A 22546-nucleotide genomic window follows, 5' to 3' on the forward strand; every position below is an offset into this window, starting at 1 on the left:
TATAGGAAGGCTACAGACTTTTTTGAGTTAATTTGTATCCAGCCCATTTGCTGAAGGTGCTTATCAGCTTTAGGAGTTCTCTGGTGGAATTTTGAGGGTCACTTATGTACACTATCATATCATCTGCAAATAGGGATAATTTGACTTCCTCCTTTCCCATTTGGATACCCTTGATCTCCTTTTGTTGTCTTATTGCTCTGGCTAGAACTTCGAGTACTATATTGAAGAGATATGGAGAGAGTGGGCAGCCTTGCCTTGTTCCCGATTTGAGAGGAATTTCCTTGAGTATCTCACCATTTACTTTGATTTTGGCTATTGGCTTGCTGTATATAGCCTTTATTATGTTGAGGAAAGTGCCTTGTATCCCCGATCTCTCTAAAACTTTAAACATGAATGGGTGTTGAATTTTATCAAATGCTTTCTCTGCCTCCAAGGAGATGATCATGTAGATTTTTATTTTCAGTTTGTTTATATGGTGGATTACATTGATGGATTTCCATATATTAAACCATCCCTGCATGCCTGGAATGAAGCCTACTTGGTCATGATGAATGATATCTTTGATGTGTTCCTGTATTCGTTTTGCAAGTATTTTATTTAGTATTTTTGCATCTATGTTCATAAGAGAAATTGGTCTGAAATTCTCTTTCTTTGTTGAGTCTTTGTGAGGTTTAGGTATCAATGAGACTATGGCCTCATAGAATGAATTTGGTAATTTTCCATCCATTTCTATCTATTGGAGTAGCTTGAAGAGTATCGGTATTAGCTCGCCCTTGAAGGTCTGGTAAAATTCTGCACTGAAACCATCTGGCCCTGGGCTTTTTTTTGGTTGGGAGACCATCGATGATTGCTTCTATTTCTGTAGGGGAAATGGGACTATTTAGCTTGTTTATCTGTTCTTCATTCAACTTTGGCAAGTGAAATTGATCAAGAAAATCGTCCATTTCCCTTAGATTTTCAAATTTTGTGGCGTATATGCCTTCAAAGTAGGATCTTATGATTCTTTGAATTTCTTCAGTGTCTGTTGTTATGTCTCCCTTTTCATTTCTGATTTTGTTGATTTCAATACTGTCTCTCTGCCTTTTAGTTAGTTTGGCTAATGGTCTGTCTATCTTGTTGATTTTCTCAAAGAACCAGCTTTTGGTTTTGTTGATTCTTTGGACTGTTTTCTTAGTTTCTAATTTGTTAATTTCAGCCCTGAGTTTGATTATTTCCAGGCGTCTACTCCTCTTGGGTGTTTCTGCTTCTTTTTTTTTCTAGGGCTTCCAGTTGTGTTGTTAAGATGCTTATGTGCGATGTTTCCAGTTTCTTTTTAAAGGCATTTTAGTGCTATGAATTTTCCTCTTAGCACTGCTTTCAATGTATCCCACAAATTTGGGTATGTTGTTTCTTCATTTTCATTGACTTTCAGAAACTCCTTGATTTCTTTCTTTATTTCTTCCCTGACCCAGGTGTCATTTAGCAGAGAGTTGTTTAGTTTCCACGTACGTGTAGGCTTTTTGTTATTTCTGTTGTTGTTGAATTGCAGCCTAAGAGCATGGTGATCTGATAGGATACAAGGTATTATTTCAATCCTCTTCTATCTATTGAGGCTTGCTTTGTGACCTACGATGTGATCAATTTTGGAGAAGGTTCCATGGGGTGCAGAGAAGAAGGTGTATTCTTTCTTGTTTGGGTGAAAGGTTCTATAGATATCTGTTAGATCCATTTGACCCATGGCATTGGTTAATGATGTTATTTCTCGGCTTAGTTTCTGTTTCAATGACTTATCCTTCAGTGAGAATGGGGTGTTGAAGTCTCCCACTATTATTGTGTGGGGATCGATGTGTGGTTTAAGCTTTTTTAGGAGATCTTTTACAAATGTGGGTGCCCTTGTATTGGGAGCATAGATGTTCAGAATTGTGATGTCATCTTGGTTGACTTTACCTTTGATGAGTATGAAGTGTCCTTCCTCATCCCTTTTGATTAATTTTGGTTGAAAGTCTATTTTGTTCTATACTAAAATGGCTACGCCTTCTTGCTTCTTGTGACCATTTGCTTGGAATATTTTTTTCCAACCTTTTACCCTGAGGTAATGCCTTTCATTATGGGTGAGATGTGTTTCTTGAATGCAGAAGAATGTTGGATCTTGTTTATGTACCCATTCAGTTAGTCTGTGTCTTTTTATTGGAGAATTGAGGCCATTGATGTTGAGAGATATTAATGACCAGTGACTGTTAAGAGTCTTAATTTTGATGTTGTTTCCAGTCGAGCGTTTGTGTAGTTGTGTTTTTGCCATGGGATAGTTATCTATTTTCTGAGTAGTTTTGGTTGTAGCTTCACCCTTTGGGATGGAGTTTTCCTTCTAGTACCTTCTGTAAAGCTGGATTTGTGGGTAGGTACTGTTTGAATTTGTTTTTGTCATGGAATATTTTGTTTTCTCCATCAATGGTTACTGATAATTTTGCTGGGTAAAGTAGTCTGGCCTGGCATCTGTGTTCTCTTAGGGTTTGCAGGATCTCTGTCCAGGCCCTTCTGGCTTTTATGGTCTCTGCTGAGAAGTCGGGTGTAATTCTAAAGCAATTACTTTTAAAAAGCAATCTTAGAAAAATCCTAAAAGAATCACAAATCTAAACATTTATATACATAAAATCAGTCATTTCTATTTTAAATTCTCAAGGTGCACATGTATTCATTAACAATTTTTATTAAACCATATCAGCAAGCTGAGGAAAAAAATGGTCCAAGAAATTGGGCCAGGCATGGTGGTGCACACATTTAATCCCAGCACTCAGGAGGCAGAGGCAGGCAGATCGCTGTGAGTTTCAGGCCAGCCTGGCCTACAGAGTGAGTCTAGGACAGCCAAGGCTAACACAGAGAGACCCTGTCTCGAAAAACCAAAAAGAAAAAGAAAAAGAAAAAAATAATCACCTTGAGGCCCAGCTTCAGCGAGAGAATCACATCAGCTAGTGCTAACTGTGCTATTGTTCTTGCTAGTCCACCTCAAAAAGTTTCTAGCTCATCTGTTAAGAGGGTTCTTTTCTGAACTTCAAATTGTTCAAGATTTTCTATATCAGAGACACTGACAAAACATCTTTTTTTAAATTTTTTATTAATTCATTCATATTACAACTCAGTTGTTATCCCATCCCTTGTATCCTCCCATTCTCCCCCCGCCCCCCCCCCCCCCCGTTTTCCCCTTACTCCTCTCCCCTATGACTGTTCCTGAGGGGGACCTCCTCCCCCTGTATATGCTCATAGGGTATCAAGTCTCTTCTTGGCAACCTGCTGTCCTTCCTCTGAGTGCCACCAGGTCTCCCCCTCCAGGGGACGTGGTCAAATGTGAGGCACCAGAGTACGTGTGAAAGTCATATCCCACTCTCCACTCAACTGTGTCCATCAGTAGAAGAATGGAAAACATCTTAACCTAACTTTTTAAAACTATTTAAATCAAACCTGGAATTCTGTAAATCATTAATTAATACAAACAATATTATTTTATGAAAGTTCATCTTCCTATTGATGTGGAGGCAATTTTCCCAGATGAGTGGGCTGTAACGCAGGAATCACTTACATCAGATTGCAAGCATTCAGGGTCTCCCCCATGCCCAATCTCACCATGCCATGAGGAATATAGCAATGACAAACATGAGAAGGTACAGCAGCAGCAAGAAGCAATTCGGAGGCACCTGGAGCTGGGACTCTCCAAGGTACACCCATTGCAGCTAAGCAAAACAGTGTGGGTCATGGGCCTTCTCCAGGAAGCTCACTTGCCCACTGTATCTTTTCTTGTAGGGCGTCCAGCAATAAAACTTTGCTATTTACTTGAGAAAATTCCTTTTTAATATTATTATTGTTGTTGTTGTTTACTAATAATCAATCATTATAAAGGGCTTTGTTTTCACTTTTTGTATTAATATAATGTGTTTTGTTTTGCTTTGTTGAGATTTTGGGACAAGGTTTCTCTGTGTAGCCTTGGACTTGCTTTCTAGACCCGGCTGGCCTGGAACATCCATCTGCCAGCCTCTGCCTCCAGAGTGCTGGGATTAAACGCATGTGCCACCATGCCTGACTAATATATTGTGTTTTTATGATAGCCACCCCCTCCACTATCTGAGGGAACTTCTTCTTTTGTTGTTTCTTTGTTTCTTGAGGGGTGGTTCTTTTTTTTCTAACTAGACATACTCCTCTGTGCTTGACCTCAGCATTGTCTCTACTTCCAGTTTCTTTCCAAAGCTTTTATTTATTCATTTTATAACTTTGTTTTGTCACACTGATTTTTAAAAGTTTTTAAATTGTTGGGGGTGGTTTCAAGAAAGGGTTTCTCTGTGTGTAGCTTTGGCTATCCTGGAACCCACTCTGTAGACCAGGCTGGCCTCGAACTCACAGATATCCTCCTGGCTCTGCCTCCTGAGTGCTGGGATTAAAGGTGTGCACCATCACCGCTTGCTATCTGAGGGAATTTCTAAGCAAATTAGTGAACATACAACATTTACTTTTTAGGAAAAACATAAAATAGGAAAGAAAGAGATATTGAAAAAGGCTGTTAGATAAAAGGGATACAAATATGAATATTTAGAATATCCATATTGTATAAAGAAAGTATATTCTACTTTCCACAGATATGGATGGGAAACTTTCTAAATAGACAATTACTAAAATAATGGGAAATATATTGTAGTCTGGATCTTAGATATATTTTAAAGGCCTATATTATAAAGGCTCGGACTCCAGTATGACACTATGGGACACATTGAGAGATTTAGCCTAGTGAAAGGTTATCAGGTTATGTGCTATGTTATTCCTCATGACTTACTCATCCTGTTTTCTTACACAACTGAGGACCACCTGTCCTGGGGTGGTACCAACACACAGTTGGTTGGACACTCCCACATTAATATTAATCAAGAAAATGCCCCACAGTCTTGCCCACAGGCCAATCTGATGGGGGCATTTCCTCAGTTGAAGTTCCCTCTTCCCTAATGATGCTAACTTCTGTCAAGCTAACATAAACATCAATATATAGTATAACTCCATCAAAAAGGATCATGAGACTCTAGACTCTTACCCCCTCCCTCCTTGCTTCCTTTCCATGAGGTAAGAAACATATTCACAACAGGCTTCTCGCTATTATTTGCTATCTTACCACATGTCCCAAAGCCCTTTGAACAAATAATGAACCAGGAACCTTCTAAACAGAACCAAACCAACCATTTCTATGTATAAATTGATTGGCTCACATACTTGTTACAATATCAGAAAGCTGACTAGTATAGAAAATTGATATTGGTAATTAGCATAATTGTTTTATATCTAATGGGATGTGGGAAAACTTTTAAGTTTGCTTCCTGGAGGGAGGTTGAAAGAGTTTGGAGAAGCAGACTAGGGACAGCCTAGAATGTTATAGACAAAGCTTACTGGTAATTTTCTCAAGAGCCTGGAAAACTAGAATTCCAAAAGGGATAGAGACCGTTTTTAAAAATGCTTATGATGTTTCAGATAGAAATGAAGCATCCAACCGGGCACGGTGACACACACCTTTAATCCCAGCACTCGGGAGGCAGAGGCAGGAGGATCTCTGTAAGTTGGGACACTAGCCTGGTCTACAAAGCGAGTCCAGGACATCCAGGGCTACACAGAGATATCCTGTCTCAAAAACAACAACAACAACAACATTTCTCCATTCTCTTTCCTTCCTCCATACCTTCCCATACAACCTCTCTCAGTTCTTCAAGTGAATGGCCTTTCCTATTATAATTACATGCATATATGTATATTATTACTAAATACAACCTTCTCAGTCTGAAGAATGTTACTTGTATGTATGGTTGTTTCTTGATAGTCTCACAAGAGCATCTATTCACTGGGTTTTTTCTTGTTGTCCCTCCGTCCTTGGTTGCCTAGGCTGGATCACTTTTAATAGCTGTTGGAGTGGCTAGTTCAGTGTAAGGTACCTCTCAGATGGCATCTAGAGACAGAGATAGACAAGACATTTAACAATAATTTTTGAGTAATGGTCTGGTTGCTGCCCAAATGAGCAGACTCACATAAACCAAAATGTTTGTAACCTTGTCTAAAAACTTATTTCTGTTTGACCAATAGAAAGCCAACACACTCAGGCAGGGCAAGTGGGATAGGCATGGCTAAGGTTCCTGGGCTTGTGGGACAGAGAGGTTTTTGGAAAGGGAAGCAGTCAGAGACTGGAAGAGGATATTGAGATAAAGGAGAGAGGAGAGAAGAAGGGAGAAGGTTGCCATAGGTGAAGGTTGAGAAGAAGCACATGGCTGGTGTGGATGGAGAATTTGGCCCAGATGATGAAAATTAGCAAGTATTTGGGCTTGTGGATGAGAGGTAGCTCGATAGAAATTTTAGGAGCAGATGACATGGGATTTTGGCAGGGAGATATGGGAGGTAGTTTAGGGGATTAATATCTGTCCTGCCCCACGTGAACCAAGGCTATTTTAAAATTTTTTAAAAATTTAAGCTGTAAGCACCATGCTGGGCAGAATCTGAGCTACTCTAATCCTAGTACCTTTAAAACCCACATAAAAACCAAAAACTTGCCAATCTGATGACTCCTGGGGTGGCTTCTACTCATCAGTCTGTTCTACAACCATGTGCTCAGCTCTCCCAGCATTCACGAATATACCTCTTCTTTCTCCTCCATGTCTCCTGGCAAAGGGACCTTTTCTCCCCTCCCCCTCTTCCCAGAGAGAGTGCCTTTTCTTTTACCAGAAAGTCTCATCTTTCACTTCCTGTCTTTCTGCCCAGCTGATTGGCCAAACAGCTCTTTATTGACAACTGTTACATCCACATGAGACATTCCTTCACAATTTTTTTTTTAAACATAGTGGGCTTGTCCTCTCGAGTTGTAGGTGAGGTGCTGCAGTGTTGAAATTGAGCCAAGGTTGTAGTTGGTCTATATCTGGACAACCTTTTTATTATCAAGAAAATAATAATGAGTAGTTGTCTAAAAATACCTGGTTTTAAGCTTAATTTCTAGGGAGTGTGCAGCCTGATCTATTTTTAAAATATTAATAATTTAATATTTAATTATACTTTTGGGTGTTTAAGACCATGCAGGTTGCCAAAATTAACCTTTTTTCTATCAGGATCAGATGAAGATCTAGCTCTCAGTGATCACACAGACTTGGGATGAGCCTCTGGCTTCTTTAGCATTATTTTATCAGTTTTTCCATTTGTTTGGGGATTAATTCAACATTTTGCTTGCTGTGTCTTCATGTGGAAGCATTAAAGGCAGTCCCTTCTGTGTTGACTCTCTTTGAAGAATGCACACTGGTTAGAGTCCACCTCGTATAGTCTCCATGGCCCCAGAGACAAGAGGACAGGTGACTTGCCACAACAAGTGACTTGCCAGAACTATAAACTGTCTGAGACATGCCTTCGATCTCTTGGGACCTAGTTGACTATGGAGGGCAAAGGGCAAATTATCATTTCTTTTAATCCCTCTATCTACTTTTTTGTAAGCTATGTATGGTTATTGAACACCCAGATCGTCAATTACACAACTCTGGAATTTTCAGTTTTTGTGTAATGTTTACCTAATACTTGGGTAAAACCCAAACATTTACAAAATTTTAGAGATACATTTTGCTTTATTCATTTCCTTTGCTTGAAGGGCTTCAATTTCACTCCTTTCTTACCCTTCCTTTGCCTTCCTATCTCTCATGTCTCTATCCAGGCATCAATGAAAGGCTTTGTTTTCCTCTTATACAGAACTCTTATATAAATGGAAGTACTGGTATAATTTTGGCAGTCCCTAGGTAGTCTCAATGGAGAGTTAGCTCGACTGTCACCCCTGACAATTCCATCCAGTTTGAAAAAGCCAGAGAGATCAGTGCTCCAATTCCCTAAATAATAGTTAAGAGTTACCATTCTGAGCAGGAGAGGTGAATAAAACAAGTGACCAAAACTGAGCAGGCAACTTGGGGTAGCTCACACATACTTGGAAAACATTCAACACATTGAGCTATTACTATATACATAGCCCATTTTCTGAGAGTTCAAGCCATAGTGCATGTGATATTGGCCCTCAGAGTCTTTTTGTTTTTTTTTGTTTTTTGTTTTCAAGACAGGGTCTCTTTGTGTTAGCCTTGGCTGTCCTGGACTCACTTTGTAGATCAGGCTGGCCTCGAACTCACAGCGATCCACCTGCCAATGAAGAGAAAAAAATTGATTTTCAACCCTGGCCACTCGGTACTTTCCAAGATGGCCTCAGGGTTGTTCTATTCTTTCCGAGAAAAACCACACCCTCATACCTGTCCCAAGCACCTAACAGCACGTGATGTCCCAAGCTAAGCTCTTGCCCCCTCAAGGATAAAATAACTAGTAACCAATCACTTTAAAGTTCAACTAACCAATCATGTTTGTACTAAGCTCTGCTTCTGCAAGGGTATTTAAACCCTCCACCATTACAGAATTAGGTCTTTTCATCTCCCCGGAGTTTGGTGGACCCTACAGAACGGGGTCTTTCCATCTCCCTAGAGATTGATGGACCCCGACGCATTGGCTCAATAAAATTCTTTTGCTTTTGCATCGACTCTGGACTCTGGCTCTCAATCGGGCTTCCAGGGATAGACTCAGGCCATCAGAGTCTAACATACATGGAGGTCCCACCGAGATGTGAAGTCCCTTGAGAACCAGACTCCGGTTGAGGAATAACAGGTACCACTACCCCTGCAGCTTGTCTTGTCTCTTCTCTGTGTAACTCTGTCACTTTCTCCTTTACTCTGAATCTGGCTCGCAAGGGATCGGTCTGGGCTGAGGAAGCAATGTACAGGGAATCCTGTTGCCTAGGTTAAGGAGACAGTGTACATGTCTCCACCTAGACCAAGGAAGCAACCACGTTGCTCTCGGTGTCCTCACCAAAGTCGGGGTCCCCAGCGACGGCTGCCCCTGCCGGGAAGGTACCTGACACAAATGCCCGCTGCCTTCATGACCCTCTGCAGGTACCTGCACACCACATGCCCACTGCCTTTCTGACTTGCAGTTACCTGCACACACAGCCGCTGCCCTTTATGACCTCTGTAGTACCTCACACACATGCCCACTGCCTTTCTGACCTCTGCAGGTACCTGCAACAAATGCCCTGTGCTTACGACCTTGTAGGTACGCACACACATGCCCACTGCCTTTCTGACCTCTGCCAGGTACCGCACACAAATGCCCCGCGCCTTTCGACCTCTGTTGTACTGCACACACATTGCCCACTGCACTTTATGACCTCTACCAGGTACCTCCACGCACCGCCCACTGGCTCATGACCCTGGGCATCTACTGCACTCACAGCACCACCGCCTTCATGGCCTCTGCAAGTCCCTACACACACATGCCCACTGCCTTCATGACCTCTGCAGGTACCTGCACTCACATGCCCACTGCCTTCATGACCTCTGCAGGTACCTGCACACAAAGGCCCACTGCCTTCATGAAACTCTGGAGGTACCTGCACACACATGCCCACTTCCTTCACGACCTCTGCAGGTACCTGCACTCACTCCACTGCCTCATGACCTCCTGCAGGTCCCTACACACACATGCCCATTGCCTTCATGACTCTGCAGGTACCTGCACTCACATGCCCACTGCCTTCATGACCTCTGCAGGTACCTGCACTCACATGCCCACTGCCTTTATGACCTCTGTAGGTACCTGCATACAAAGGCCCACTGCCTTCATGACCTCTGCAGGTCCCTACACACACATGTCCACTGCCTTCATGACCTCTGCAGGTACGTGATCTCACATGCCCACTGCCTTCATGACCTCTGCAGGTCCCTGCACCACACATGCCCACTGACTTCATGACATCTGCAGGTACCTGCACTCACATGCCCACTGCCTTCATGACCTCTGCAGGTCCCTACACACACATGCCCACTGCCTTCATGACCTCTGCAGGTACCTGCACACACATGCCCACTGCCTTCATGACCTCTGCAGGTACCTGCACACACATGCCCACTGCCTTTCTGACCTCTGCAAATACCTGCAAACACATGCCCACTGCCTTCATGACCTCTGCAGGTCCCTACACACACATGCCCACTGCCTTCATGACCTCTGCAGGTACCTGCACTCACATGCCCACTGCCTTCATGACCTCTGCAGGTCCCTACACACACATGCCCACTGCCTTCATGACCTCTGCAGGTACCTGCACACAAAAGCCCACTGCCTTCATGACCTCTGTAGGTACCTGCACACAAAAGCCCACTGCCTTCATGACCTCTGGAGGTCCCTACACACACATGCCCACTGCCTTCATGACCTCTGCAGGTACCTGAACTCACATGCACGCTGCCTTCATGACCTCTGCAGGTACCTGCACACACATGCCCACTGACTTCATGACCTCTGGCAGGTACCTGAACTCAACATGCCCACTGCCTTAATGACCTCTGCAGGTCCCTACACACACATGCCCACTGACCTTCATGACCTCTGCAGGTACATGCACAACACATGCCACTGCCTTCATGACCTCTGCAGGTACTGCACACACATGCCCACTGCCTTTATGACCTGTAGGTACCTGCACACAAAGGCCCACCGCTTCATGACCTCTGCTGGTCCCTACACAGACATGCCCACTGCCTTCATGACCTCTGCATGTACCTGCACACAATGCCCACTGCCTCATGCCCTCTGCAGGTCCGTACACACACATGCCCACTGACTTCATGACCTCTGCAGGTACCTGCACTCACATGCCAATGCTTTCATGACCCTCTGCAGGTACCTGCACTCGCTTGCCCACTGCCTTCATGACCTCTGCAGGTCCTACACAAACATGCCCACTGCCTTCATGACCCTGCTGGTACCTGCACACAAAGGCCCACTGCCTTCCATGACCCTGGAGGTACCTGCACAACACATGCCCACTGCCTTCATGACCTCTGCAGGTACCTGCACTCACATGCCCACTGCTTCATGACCTGCAGGTACTGCACACACATGCCCCTGCCTTCATGACCTCTGCATGGTACCTGCACAACATGCCCACTGCCTTTCTGACCTCTGAGGTACCTGCACACAAATGCCCGCCCTCTGCCTCTCATGTCCTACTGCAGGTCCCTACAACACACATGCCACTGCCTTCATGACCTCTACAGGTACCTGCACGCACATGACCCACTGGCTTCATGACCTCGGCAGCTACCTTGCACTCACATGCCCATGCCTTCATGGCCTCTGCAATCTCCCTACACACACATGCCCACTGTTTCAGCCTCTGCAGGTACCCCGCACACACATGCCCACTGCCTTCATGACCTCTGCAGTACCTGCAATACTTGCCCCCTGCCTTCATGACCTCTGTGGTCCGACCCACAATCCCCCTCTGACTTCATGACCCTCACTTCGACCTCTTAAATACCTGCACACACATGCCCACTGACTTCATGGCCTCTGCAGGTCCCTACACACACATGCCCACTGCCTTCATGACCTCTGCAGGTACCTGCACACACATGCCCACTGCCTTCATGACCTCTGCAGGTACCTGCACACACATGCCCACTGCCTTTCTGACCTCTGCAGGTACCTGCACACACATGCCCGCTGCCTTTATGACCTCTGCAGGTACCTGCACACAAAGGCCCACTGCCTTCATGACCTCTTCTGGTCCCACACAGACATGCCCACTGCCTTCATGACCTCTGCATGTACCTGCACACACATGCCCACTGCCTTCATGCCCTCTGCAGGTCCCTACACACACATGCCCACTGCCTTCATGACCTCTGCAGGTACCTGCACACACATGCCCACTGCCTTCATGACCTCTGCAGGTACCTGCACACACATGCCCACTGCCTTCATGACCTCTGCAGGTACCTGCACACACATGGCCACTGCCTTCATGACCTCTGCAGGTACCTGCACACAAAGGCCCACTGCCTTCATGACCTCTGCAGGTACCTGCACACACATGCCCACTGCCTTCATGACCTCTGCAGGTCCCTACACACACATGCCCACTGCCTTTATGGCCTCTGCAGGTACCTGCACTCACATGCCCACTGCCTTCATGACCTCTGCAGGTACCTGCACTCACTTGCCCACTGCCTTCATGACCTCTGCTGGTCCGACCCACACATGCCCTCTGACTTCATGACCTCTGCAGGTACCTGCACACACATGCCCACTGACTTCATGGCCTCTGCAGGTCCCTACACACACATGCCCACTGCCTTCATGACCTCTGCAGGTAACTGCACACACATGCCCACTGCCTTCATGACCTCTGCAGGTACCTGCACACACATACCCACTGCCTTCATGACCTCTACAGGTACCTGCACACACATGCCCACTGCCTTCATGCCCTCTGCAGGTCCCTACACACACATGCCCACTGCCTTCATGACCTCTGCAGGTACCTGCACTCACATGCCCACTGCCTTCATGACCTCTGCAGGTCCCTACACACACATGCCCACTGCCTTCATGACCTCTGCAGGTCCCTACACACACATGCCCACTGCCTTCATGACCTCTGCAGGTAACTGTACTCACATGCCCACTGCCTTCATGACCTCCTCAGGTCCCTACACACACATGCCCATTGCCTTCATGACCTCTGCAGGTACCTGCACACAAGAGCCCACTGCCTTCATGACCTCTGGAGGTCCCTACACACACATGCCCACTGCCTTCATGACCTCTGCAGGTACCTGCACTCACATGCCCACTGCCTTCATGACCTCTGCAGGTACCTGCACACACATGCCCACTGACTTCATGACCTCTGCAGGTACCTGAACTCACATGCCCACTGCCTTAATGACCTCTGCAGGTCCCTACACACACATGCCCACTGACTTCATGACCTCTGCAGGTACCTGCACACACATGCCCACTGCCTTCATGACCTCTGCAGGTCCCTACACACACATGCCCACTGCCTTCATGACCTCTGCAGGTACCTGCACACACATGCCCACTGCCTTCATGACCTCTGCAGGTACCTGCACTCACTTGCCCACTGCCTTCATGACCTCTGCAGGTCTGACCCACACATGCCCTCTGACTTCATGACCTCTGCAGATACCTGCACAGACATGCCCACTGACTTCATGGCCTCTGCAGGTCCCTACACACACATGCCCACTGCCTTCATGACCTCTGCAGGTACCTGCACACACATGCCCACTGCCTTCATGACCTCTGCAGCTACCTGCACACACATGCCCACTGCCTTTATGACCTCTGTAGGTACCTGCACACAAAGGCCCACCGCCTTCATGACCTCTGCTGGTCCCTACACAGACATGCCCACTGCCTTCATGACCTCTGCAGGTACCTGCACACACATGCCCACTGCCTTCATGACCTCTGCAGGTCCGTACACACACATGCCCACTGCCTTCATGACCTCTGCAGGTACCTGCACTCACATGCCCACTGCCTTCATGACCTCTGCAGGTACCTGCACTCGCTTGCCCACTGCCTTCATGACCTCTGCAGGTCCCTACACACACATGCCCACTGCCTTCATGACCTCTGCAGGTACCTGCACACAAAGGCCCACTGCCTTCATGACCTCTGCAGGTACCTGCACACACATGCCCACTGCCTTCATGACCTCTGCAGGTACCTGCACACACATGCCCACTGCCTTCATGACCTCTGCAGGTACCTGCACACACATGCCCACTGCCTTTATGACCTCTGCAGGTACCTGCACACAACTGCCCACTGCCTTCATGACCTCTGCAGGTCCCTGCACACACATGCCCACTGCCTTCATGACCTCTACAGGTACCTGCACGCACATGCCCACTGGCTTCATGACCTCGGCAGGTACCTGCACTCACATGCCCACTGCCTTCATGGCCTCTGCAAGTCCCTACACACACATGCCCACTGCCTTCATGACCTCTGCAGGTACCTGCACACACATGCCCACTGCCTTCATGACCTCTGCAGGTCCGACCCACACATGCCCCCTGACTTCATGACCTCTGCAGATACCTGCACACACATGCCCACTGACTTCATGACCTCTGCAGGTCCCTACACACACATGCCCACTGCCTTCATGACCTCTGCAGGTACCTGCACTCACTTGCCCACTGCCTTCATGACCTCTGCAGGTCCGACCCACACATGCCCTCTGACTTCATGACCTCTGCAGGTACCTGCACACACATGCCCTCTGACTTCATGGCCTCTGCAGGTCCCTACACACACATGCCCACTGCCTTCATGACCTCTGCAGGTACCTGCACACACATGCCCACTGCCTTCATGACCTCTGCAGGTACCTGCACACACATGCCCACTGCCTTCATGACCTCTGCAGGTACCTGCACACACATGCCCACTGCCTTCATGACCTCTGCAGGTACCTGCACACACATGCCCACTGCCTTTATGACCTCTGCAGGTACCTGCACACAAAGGCCCACCGCCTTCATGACCTCTGCTGGTCCCTACACAGACATGCCCACTGCCTTCATAACCTCTGCAGGTACCTGCACACACATGCCCACTGCCGGTCCCTACATACACATGCCCACTGCCTTCATGACCTCTGCAGGTACCTGCACTCACATGCCCACTGCCTTCATGACCTCTGCAGGTACCTGCACTCACATGCCCACTGCCTTCATGACCTCTGCAGGTACCTGCACACAAAGGCCCACTGCCTTCATGACCTCTGCAGGTACCTGCACACACATGCCCACTGCCTTCATGACCTCTGCAGGTACCTGCACTCACATGCCCACTGCCTTCATGACCTCTGCAGGTCCCTACACACACATGCCCACTGCCTTCATGACCTCTGCAGGTACCTGCACACACATGCCCACTGCCTTCATGACCTCTGCAGGTCCCTACACACACATGTCCACTGCCTTCATGACCTCTGCAGGTACCTGCACGCACTTGCCCACTGGCTTCATGACCTCGGCAGGTGCCTGCACTCACATGCCCACTGCCTTCTTGACCTGTGCACGTCCCTACACACACATGCCCACTGCCTTCATGACCTCTGCAGGTACCTGCACACACATGCCCACTGCCTTCATGACCTCTGCAGGTCCCTACACACACATGCCCATTGCCTTCATGACCTCTGCAGGTACCTGCACTCACATGCCCACTGCCTTCATGATCTCTGCTTGTCCCTACACACACATGCCCACTGCCTTCATGACCTCTGCAGGTACCTGCACTCACATGCCCACTGCCTTCATGACCTCTGCAGGTACCTGCACTCACATGCCCACTGCCTTCATGACCTCTGCAGGTACCTGCACACAAAGGCCCACTGCCTTCATGACCTCTGCAGGTACCTGCACACACATGCCCACTGCCTTCATGACCTCTGCAGGTAACTGCACTCACATGCCCACTGCCTTCATGACCTCTGCAGGTCCCTACACACACATGCCCATTGCCTTCATGACCTCTGCAGGTACCTGCACACAAAAGCCCACTGCCTTCATGACCTCTGTAGGTACCTGCACACAAAAGCCCACTGCCTTCATGACCTCTGCAGGTCCCTACACACACATGCCCACTGCCTTCATGACCTCTGCAGGTACCTGCACTCACATGCCCACTGCCTTCATGACCTCTGCAGGTACCTGCACTCACATGCCCACTGCCTTCATGACCTCTGCAGGTACCTGCACTCACATGCCCACTGCCTTCATGACCTCTGCAGGTCCCTACACACACATGCCCACTGCCTTCATGACCTCTGCAGGTACCTGCACTCACATGCCCACTGCCTTCATGACCTCTGCAGGTACCTGCACACAAAGGCCCACTGCCTTCATGACCTCTGCTGGTCCCTACACAGACATGCCCATTGCCTTCATGACCTCTGCAGGTACCTGCACTGACATGCCAATGCCTTCCTGACCTCTGCAGGTACCTGCACACACATGCCCACTGCCTTCATGACCTCTGCAGGTACCTGCACACACATGCCCACTGCCTTTATGACCTCTGCAGGTACCTGCACACAAAGGCCCACTGCCTTCATGACCTCTGCAGGTCCCTACACACACATGCCCACTGCCTTCATGACCTCTGCAGGTACCTGCACACACATGCACACTGCTTTCATGGCGTCAGCAGACTCCTGTACTCTCATGCCCACTGCCTTCATGACCTCTGCAGGTACCTGCACACACATGCCCACTGCCTTCATGACCTCTGCAGGTACCTGCACACACATGCCCACTGCCTTCATGTCCTCTGCAGGGACCTGCACACACATGCCCACTGCCTTCATGACCTCTGCAGGTACCTGCACACACATGCACACTGCTTTCATGGCGTCAGCAGACTCCTGTACTCTCATGCCCACTGCCTTCATGACCTCTGCAGGTACCTGCACACACATGCCCACTGCCTTCATGGCGTCAGCAGACTCCTGTACTCTCATGCCCACTGTCTCCCTTCCTCTCCTCAGGCACCTACACTCTCTTGCGCAATGACCACCTCTGGCTACTACAGGCATTTACACATACCTCCCACTCACGTCTTGGGCTGTGCAGGCACTTGGAGTCTCAGTCAAACTGCCACAGTCTGTCCTCTGCAGGGACCTGTACTCACATCCTCACTGCCTCTCTCATGCATCTGCAGGCATCTTATCTGACATGGCCACTCTACCCTGCTGGGCTCAGAGGGCAAATTTATTCACATGTCACTACCTTAGTGTGTCTTCTGCAGGCACCTGCATTCATGTGTCCACTGCTATCCTGTCCTCGGCAGGAACCCATGCTCCCATGCACACTGTACTCTTCTGTCCTCTGAGGACACCTGACATCACAGAGACACCTGCCCCTCTCTGTTCTCTGAAGTCTCCTGCATTCATATGCCCACTGAGCTCTTCCATCCCCAGGCACACCCGCACTGTCATGCCCACTGATGTCATCTGTCTTCTGCAGGCAACTGCACTCATGTGCCCACTGCCATCCTGTCCTCTGCAGGAGACTATATTCCTATGCCTACTTCCTGCCCTAACCTCTTTGGAACCCATACTCACATGCACACTGCCCCACACTTGCCTCCTCTTCAGGCATTTGCACTCACATGTCCACTGAACTCCTAGTCTGCAGGCACCTGCACTTATATGGCCACTGACCACCATGGCCCCTTAGACCCCAGCACTCATATGCCACTGTCCTTCTCTTCTATCTGCGGCAGATAACTGTGCTCACACAGAAACACACACACACACACACACACACACACACACACACACACACACACACACTGCCCCCCTCTGGCCACATCTTGCAGCTACACTCCCTTTTCCTTGCAGCTCCCTCCCCTCTAGAGACACCTGCACTCACATACCCAGTGGCTGCCTGGCCTCTGCAGGAATCTGCAGTATCATGTCTACCTCCCAGCTCTGGTCTTGCCATGCACCTGAACGCCCATGTCCACAGCCTTCCTTTGCTCTGTACTCACATGCAAACTGCCCACTGTATCCCCTGCAGACACCTTCAAACAAATGCCCACTGCATCTCTCTGGCCTCTGCAGGCACCTGCATTCGTGTGCCCACTGCATTTCTCTGGCCTCTGCAGGCACCTGCACTCACATGCTCCCTTCACTATCTGCCCTCTCCAGGCATCTGCACTTACATGTCCTGGGCACTATAGGGACTTTGACTCATAGCCTCACTAACCTTCTCTGGCCTCTGCAAACACAGTCTCTCACATACAAACTATCCTTCTCTGTCTCCTGCAGACACCGGCATGCACATGCCCACTGCCTCTCTCTGGGTCCCACAGGCACCTGAGCTCACATAGACTTGTCATCTTCTATACTGTGCAGTCAACTGCACACGTATGACCACTGGCTCCTTGGCACATACCCTCACATACCCACTGTTTCCCCATGGCCTCTGTACACACCTACACTCCATTGCACCTCTCTGGCCTCACAGGTTACCAGCATTCTGCAGGCACATACATTCCATATTCAAGGCCCAACTATGTCCTCCTCACTAACCTACATTCATGTGTCCATTACATCTCTCTGGCCTCTTTAGCCCTCTGAAAGCTCCTGCACTCAAAGGGCCACTCCCCACTGGCATTAGCAGCCACCTGTAGTAACAAATCACCACCTCCATTTGCCTCCACATGCACCTGCACTCTCATGCACAATGCCCACCTCTGGCCTCTGCAGACGCCTACACTCATGTGCCCACTGCCCTCATGTGCCACTGCAGCTCTCTGGCTTCTACTGAGAACTGAATTCACATGCCCAATGACAGCCTGTCCTGTCTAGGAGTCTGCACTAACATGCCACTGCCCAACTCTGGTCTTGGCCCATAGCTTCCCTCAAGTGCCAATGGCCATGCTGGCATCTGCTGACACATGCACTCACATGCCTAGTGCTCCGTGTAGCCCTCTGAAGGATACTGAACACAAATACCCACTGTCACCCTCTGCAGCTACCAGCAGTCACATGCCCAACACCTCCACTTTGTCTCTTAGGCACATGAACTCTGATATCCACCGCCCTCCTCTGGTCACTGCATGGATCTGCATTCACATACCCACTGCATTCTTGTCCCTCAGAAGGTACCTGTGCAAACGTGGTCACTGAGCACCCTGGCTTCTGTACATATCCCATGGCCCACTCTGCTCTCTGCATGTACCTGCACTCACACTCCTGCTCCCTGCCTCTGGCCTCAGCAGGCACCTGGGCTCACACACCCACTGCCTCTCTCTCTGGCCTCTGCAGACACTTCTATTCACATGCCTGCTGTCCCCATGTGTCTTCTGCCACCACCTGCATTCACAGGCTCAGGGCTGTCTTGTCCTCTGCAGGGACCATCCCTCACCAGCCCACTTCCTCCAGGTGTCTTGTACAGGCACCTGCACTCACGTGTTCACTGCCAGGCCTGGCGGGCACCAGCAGTTTCTCCTCTAGCCACATCTGACATTTGGAGGCACAGATACTCGTGGGCAAACTGCTCTCCTGTGCCCAGCAGGAATGTGAACTCACATGCACCGTCCCTGCTCATGTGCATACGGACAAGACACTGGACTCAGTAGATTACATCTAAAAACAAATGCAGTTGGGAGCGACATGTGAGAAGATGAACCCAGAAGGTGGGGAAAGAGGCAGGGAGGATGGATGTGAGAAAAACAAAATCCATTCGTGTGTGAAATAAAAATAATGAAGACAAGTCAAACAAACCAAAGTGTTGGAACTATTCCAGGGGACTTTTAAAGTTGGACTAGCTGCGTTTTATAGCATAAAGTGGTAGTGAGCTGCATGGACAATTAAGTGAGAGTCCAGGCTTCTGGGCAGGCCTGTGGGAGATTATCCTGCTTAGGCAAATCCAAGTGGGAAGCCTCTTCTCCTTGACTCAGAGCCTGAAGCTTATGCTGGAGAAACTTAGCTGAGCACTTGCACAGCGCTCATCTCTTTCTATTGTAGATGTGATGGGACCAGCTGCTTCAAGCTCCTGCCATGCACACTGAGCCCGTGAAGTGTGAGATAAAATAAACGGTTCCCCTGCAACTGTGTTCATAAGCTCTTTTTTTAAATTCACAGCACAGGTAAAGAAGCTAAGGCAGAGAAAGTGAACAGGATACTATGAAATAATTTATATGTTGATAGCTAGATAACAGGTATAACAGTTGGGTGCAGTGGCGCATGCCTCTAATCCCAGCACTCAGGGAGGCAGAGGCAGGCTGATCCCTAAGTTCGAGGCCAGCCTGGTCTACAAAGCAAGTCCAATACAGCCAAGGCTGCACAGAGAGACCTTGTCTCAAAAAAAAAAAAAAAAAAAAAAAAAGATAAGAGGTATCATAAAGGTCTATTTTTGATTTACCAGTTTGTTTATGCATTTCAAATATTGCAGATTTTGGTCTTTACAGTTACATAAATACATGAATATATGTATGTAAACATATACTTCTATGTACATATATTACATATATAATTCTCTTGCTTATATAGCATATGACATGGTAGTTAATTATAAGATATTTATAACTATTTGTGTGCAACTATAGTTAGAGATAATTAGCAGCAAAAATTATTGAAATCATACAAAACTGAAATCTCTGGAAAACCAATTCTAAAACAACAATAATCATATGTTACATGACCTGGAAAAGCTTGACGTTATTTGAAAGCATACATTAGCAGTGACTAATCCCAATTATTCTTTCCTAACCAATGACTTACATAATATTGTAATAACGGCATGGCTCACAACAGTTCTGGCAATGGAGAAGTTTTTATTTTGTTTCAACCTTAGCTAGGGTCAAATCTACTTAACAAGTTCATAGAGAAGATTTTCCTTGCAAAGATAGTCTCTTATTTCCACTGGAAGCTTGACTCTTGCTGGTAAGTGAAAATCAAAAGACTAGCTTCTTTTCATTTGATTTGACAAATACTTTGTTGGAGGTCAAAGTTTGCTTCATAAATACATGGAAATAAGTTGAAGATGGAGAAATTCATTTTTGATGGTACTAGACTAGTCATAATTTTCCTTTTGTTAAACTATTCATCATGAGGCCTTCCAATTAAATGTTTTTTAAATGATTTCCAAATCCTCATGTGGTCTAATACTTGGCAAGGTCTTCGGCAGTTGGCAATATGAAGAGGAAATTACAGAATATGTATAAAGGGAAAGGTAATGCTGTGTCACCCAACTTCATTACAACATGCTCCTCGTCGTCAAGGGTAAGCGTTTTATAACCAGTTGTCTTCCTAAAAGCGATTTTCCCATCGGAGTCAAAATGCACCAAAGTTATTCTGAATACTACATTTCTTCTATGATTTAGACAGGGAGAGCCATCACACCGCGGATGCCTTTGCTTGAAAATTATGCAGTAACTAGTAAAGGTGACAAGTAAAGGAAAGCTAAATTTGCAAGCTGACCACTTCCAAGAGTATTTACCGTCTTTCCTGATCCTTTTACCGCATCTCATACTGCACCTTTCAAGTTCTTCTTCATTGATGGTTTGTGGTCCAATTTCCTCGTCTTGTTGTGCGTGAAACAAAGCCAGCCACTGCTGTTTATACACAGATGACAGCCATTCTTTAGGTATTAGACGATCTCGCTCGAGAATGCGTGTGGGGGGCAGGTCATAGATGATGTGCTGAAGCCTCAGCTGTTTAAACACTGGCTGGAACACCAGTCCTTCCTCACTTTCAAGAAAAGTCATGCTACCCAAACGTTCCATGTGCTGGGAAAGCCAGCTGTTGGTACAGTCTAAAAGCTGATCCACGGAACCTTTCCAGCTTGGGTGAAGACAGAGGAACATCCATTCTTTAACTCTGCTGTACACATCGATCTCCTTTCCCATCACTAGTAAATCGGAAGACGATACAAGTAAGTACACAAGCTTCACATCCAGTTCCTTGTAAAGCTGAACTCTTGCATGTGTCATGAAATTGTGAAGAAGCCATTCAAAGCACCTTGTTTTCACAGCTTTCAACCTGTGTGTTTCTGCCGCTATGTAATACGAACATACAGTTTTCATACCGATGGTTTGCTTCATGGTCTCATTACATTGCTGAATCACGCGCTCTACCTGGAGCAGGCAGGCTGCTGCCAACACGTGAGGAACTTGAAGAGGTTTTAATGGCAAGTCTTCGTCCAGGTACAAGGAACCGAACACAAAGTGTAAAGATCTTCTATCTATACTCTCGTCCTTAACTCCCAGTTCAATAATGTCGTTGTTCGATTCTTTCCAAGTACCTTTGAGGATATTAGCAAAGTAGCCTGATTGACATAAAAATACTTTGTGTAAACGCCATATTTTCCCTAGAGCACGGATTTTAATGTCACTATCCTCCCCTTTCAAAAATAAGGTCTGGTAGGCATGCCTCGATGCAATCTTGACTCTTTTTCTGCAAAAAATGCCAAGAATTTGAAGGAGATTCACTCCCTGGTTTTCAGATTCACAGATGTCAACCCTTGGTCCCAAACAGTCACAACTGCTCAGTTTGCGCTTGCGGCTCCTTGACGCGAAACTGGGTCCTGGTGTAGCTTCTGGTGGCTCTGGATCTACCAAACTGGAATCCTGGCTTCCCAAGATCCGACTGTTTAAAAGCCCCATTGATGAAACCTCCGGGAACCTCTAAAAGACCCTTGCAGAGGCTTCTCTCTCATGGCATGGCTGGAGTCTGGCACTAGTGCCTAGACTCACTGGGTTTCTCTAAGGCAGAGACAATGTCACAGAGAAGGCAGGCCATTATCCATTGTCTACGTTGGACCTGAGCTGTGGCCCCGCCCCCTGATAGCAGGCCCCTTGTAAACTATGCAGTGTAACCTAGCATGCTTACTTCCTCCCTCCCTCTCCCACTCCCTGCCCCTCCCTACTTCCCTCTCTCTCTCCACTTCCCTCCTCTCTCTCCCTTTCTTCCCTCCTGTTCCCCCTTCTTTCTCTTATTTCTAACTTATCTCCTCCTTTGTCCCCTCCCCCCTAGGGCCCCCCCCCCCCGCCCATGTTCTTCTACTTTCCTCCCCCTGTCCCCTTTCTCCACTGTTTCCTAATGGGTCACACTTGTTGCTTAAGCTGATTTCTGTCATCCAAATAAAGA

At 47.6% G+C, this 22546-nt stretch overlaps 1 protein-coding gene across 1 annotated transcript; it reads right to left on the reverse strand.

Annotated features, from left to right (window-relative positions):
* Positions 1 to 20559: 20559 nt before the first annotated feature.
* LOC127184770 (germ cell-less protein-like 2) lies at positions 20560 to 22062 on the reverse strand. The gene has a single exon (XM_051141151.1). The coding sequence runs from the start codon at positions 22060 to 22062 to the stop codon at positions 20560 to 20562; it is 1503 nt and encodes a 500-aa protein (XP_050997108.1).
* Positions 22063 to 22546: the final 484 nt, after the last annotated feature.

Source organism: Acomys russatus, chromosome X (genome assembly GCF_903995435.1).
Source record: "Acomys russatus chromosome X, mAcoRus1.1, whole genome shotgun sequence".
Taxonomy (NCBI): domain Eukaryota; kingdom Metazoa; phylum Chordata; class Mammalia; order Rodentia; family Muridae; genus Acomys; species Acomys russatus.

Coding starts and splice junctions, on each gene's coding strand:
- LOC127184770 (XM_051141151.1), bottom strand. CDS start 22,062: ATGGGGCTTTTAAACAGTCGGATCTTGGGAAGCCAGGATTCCAGTTTG.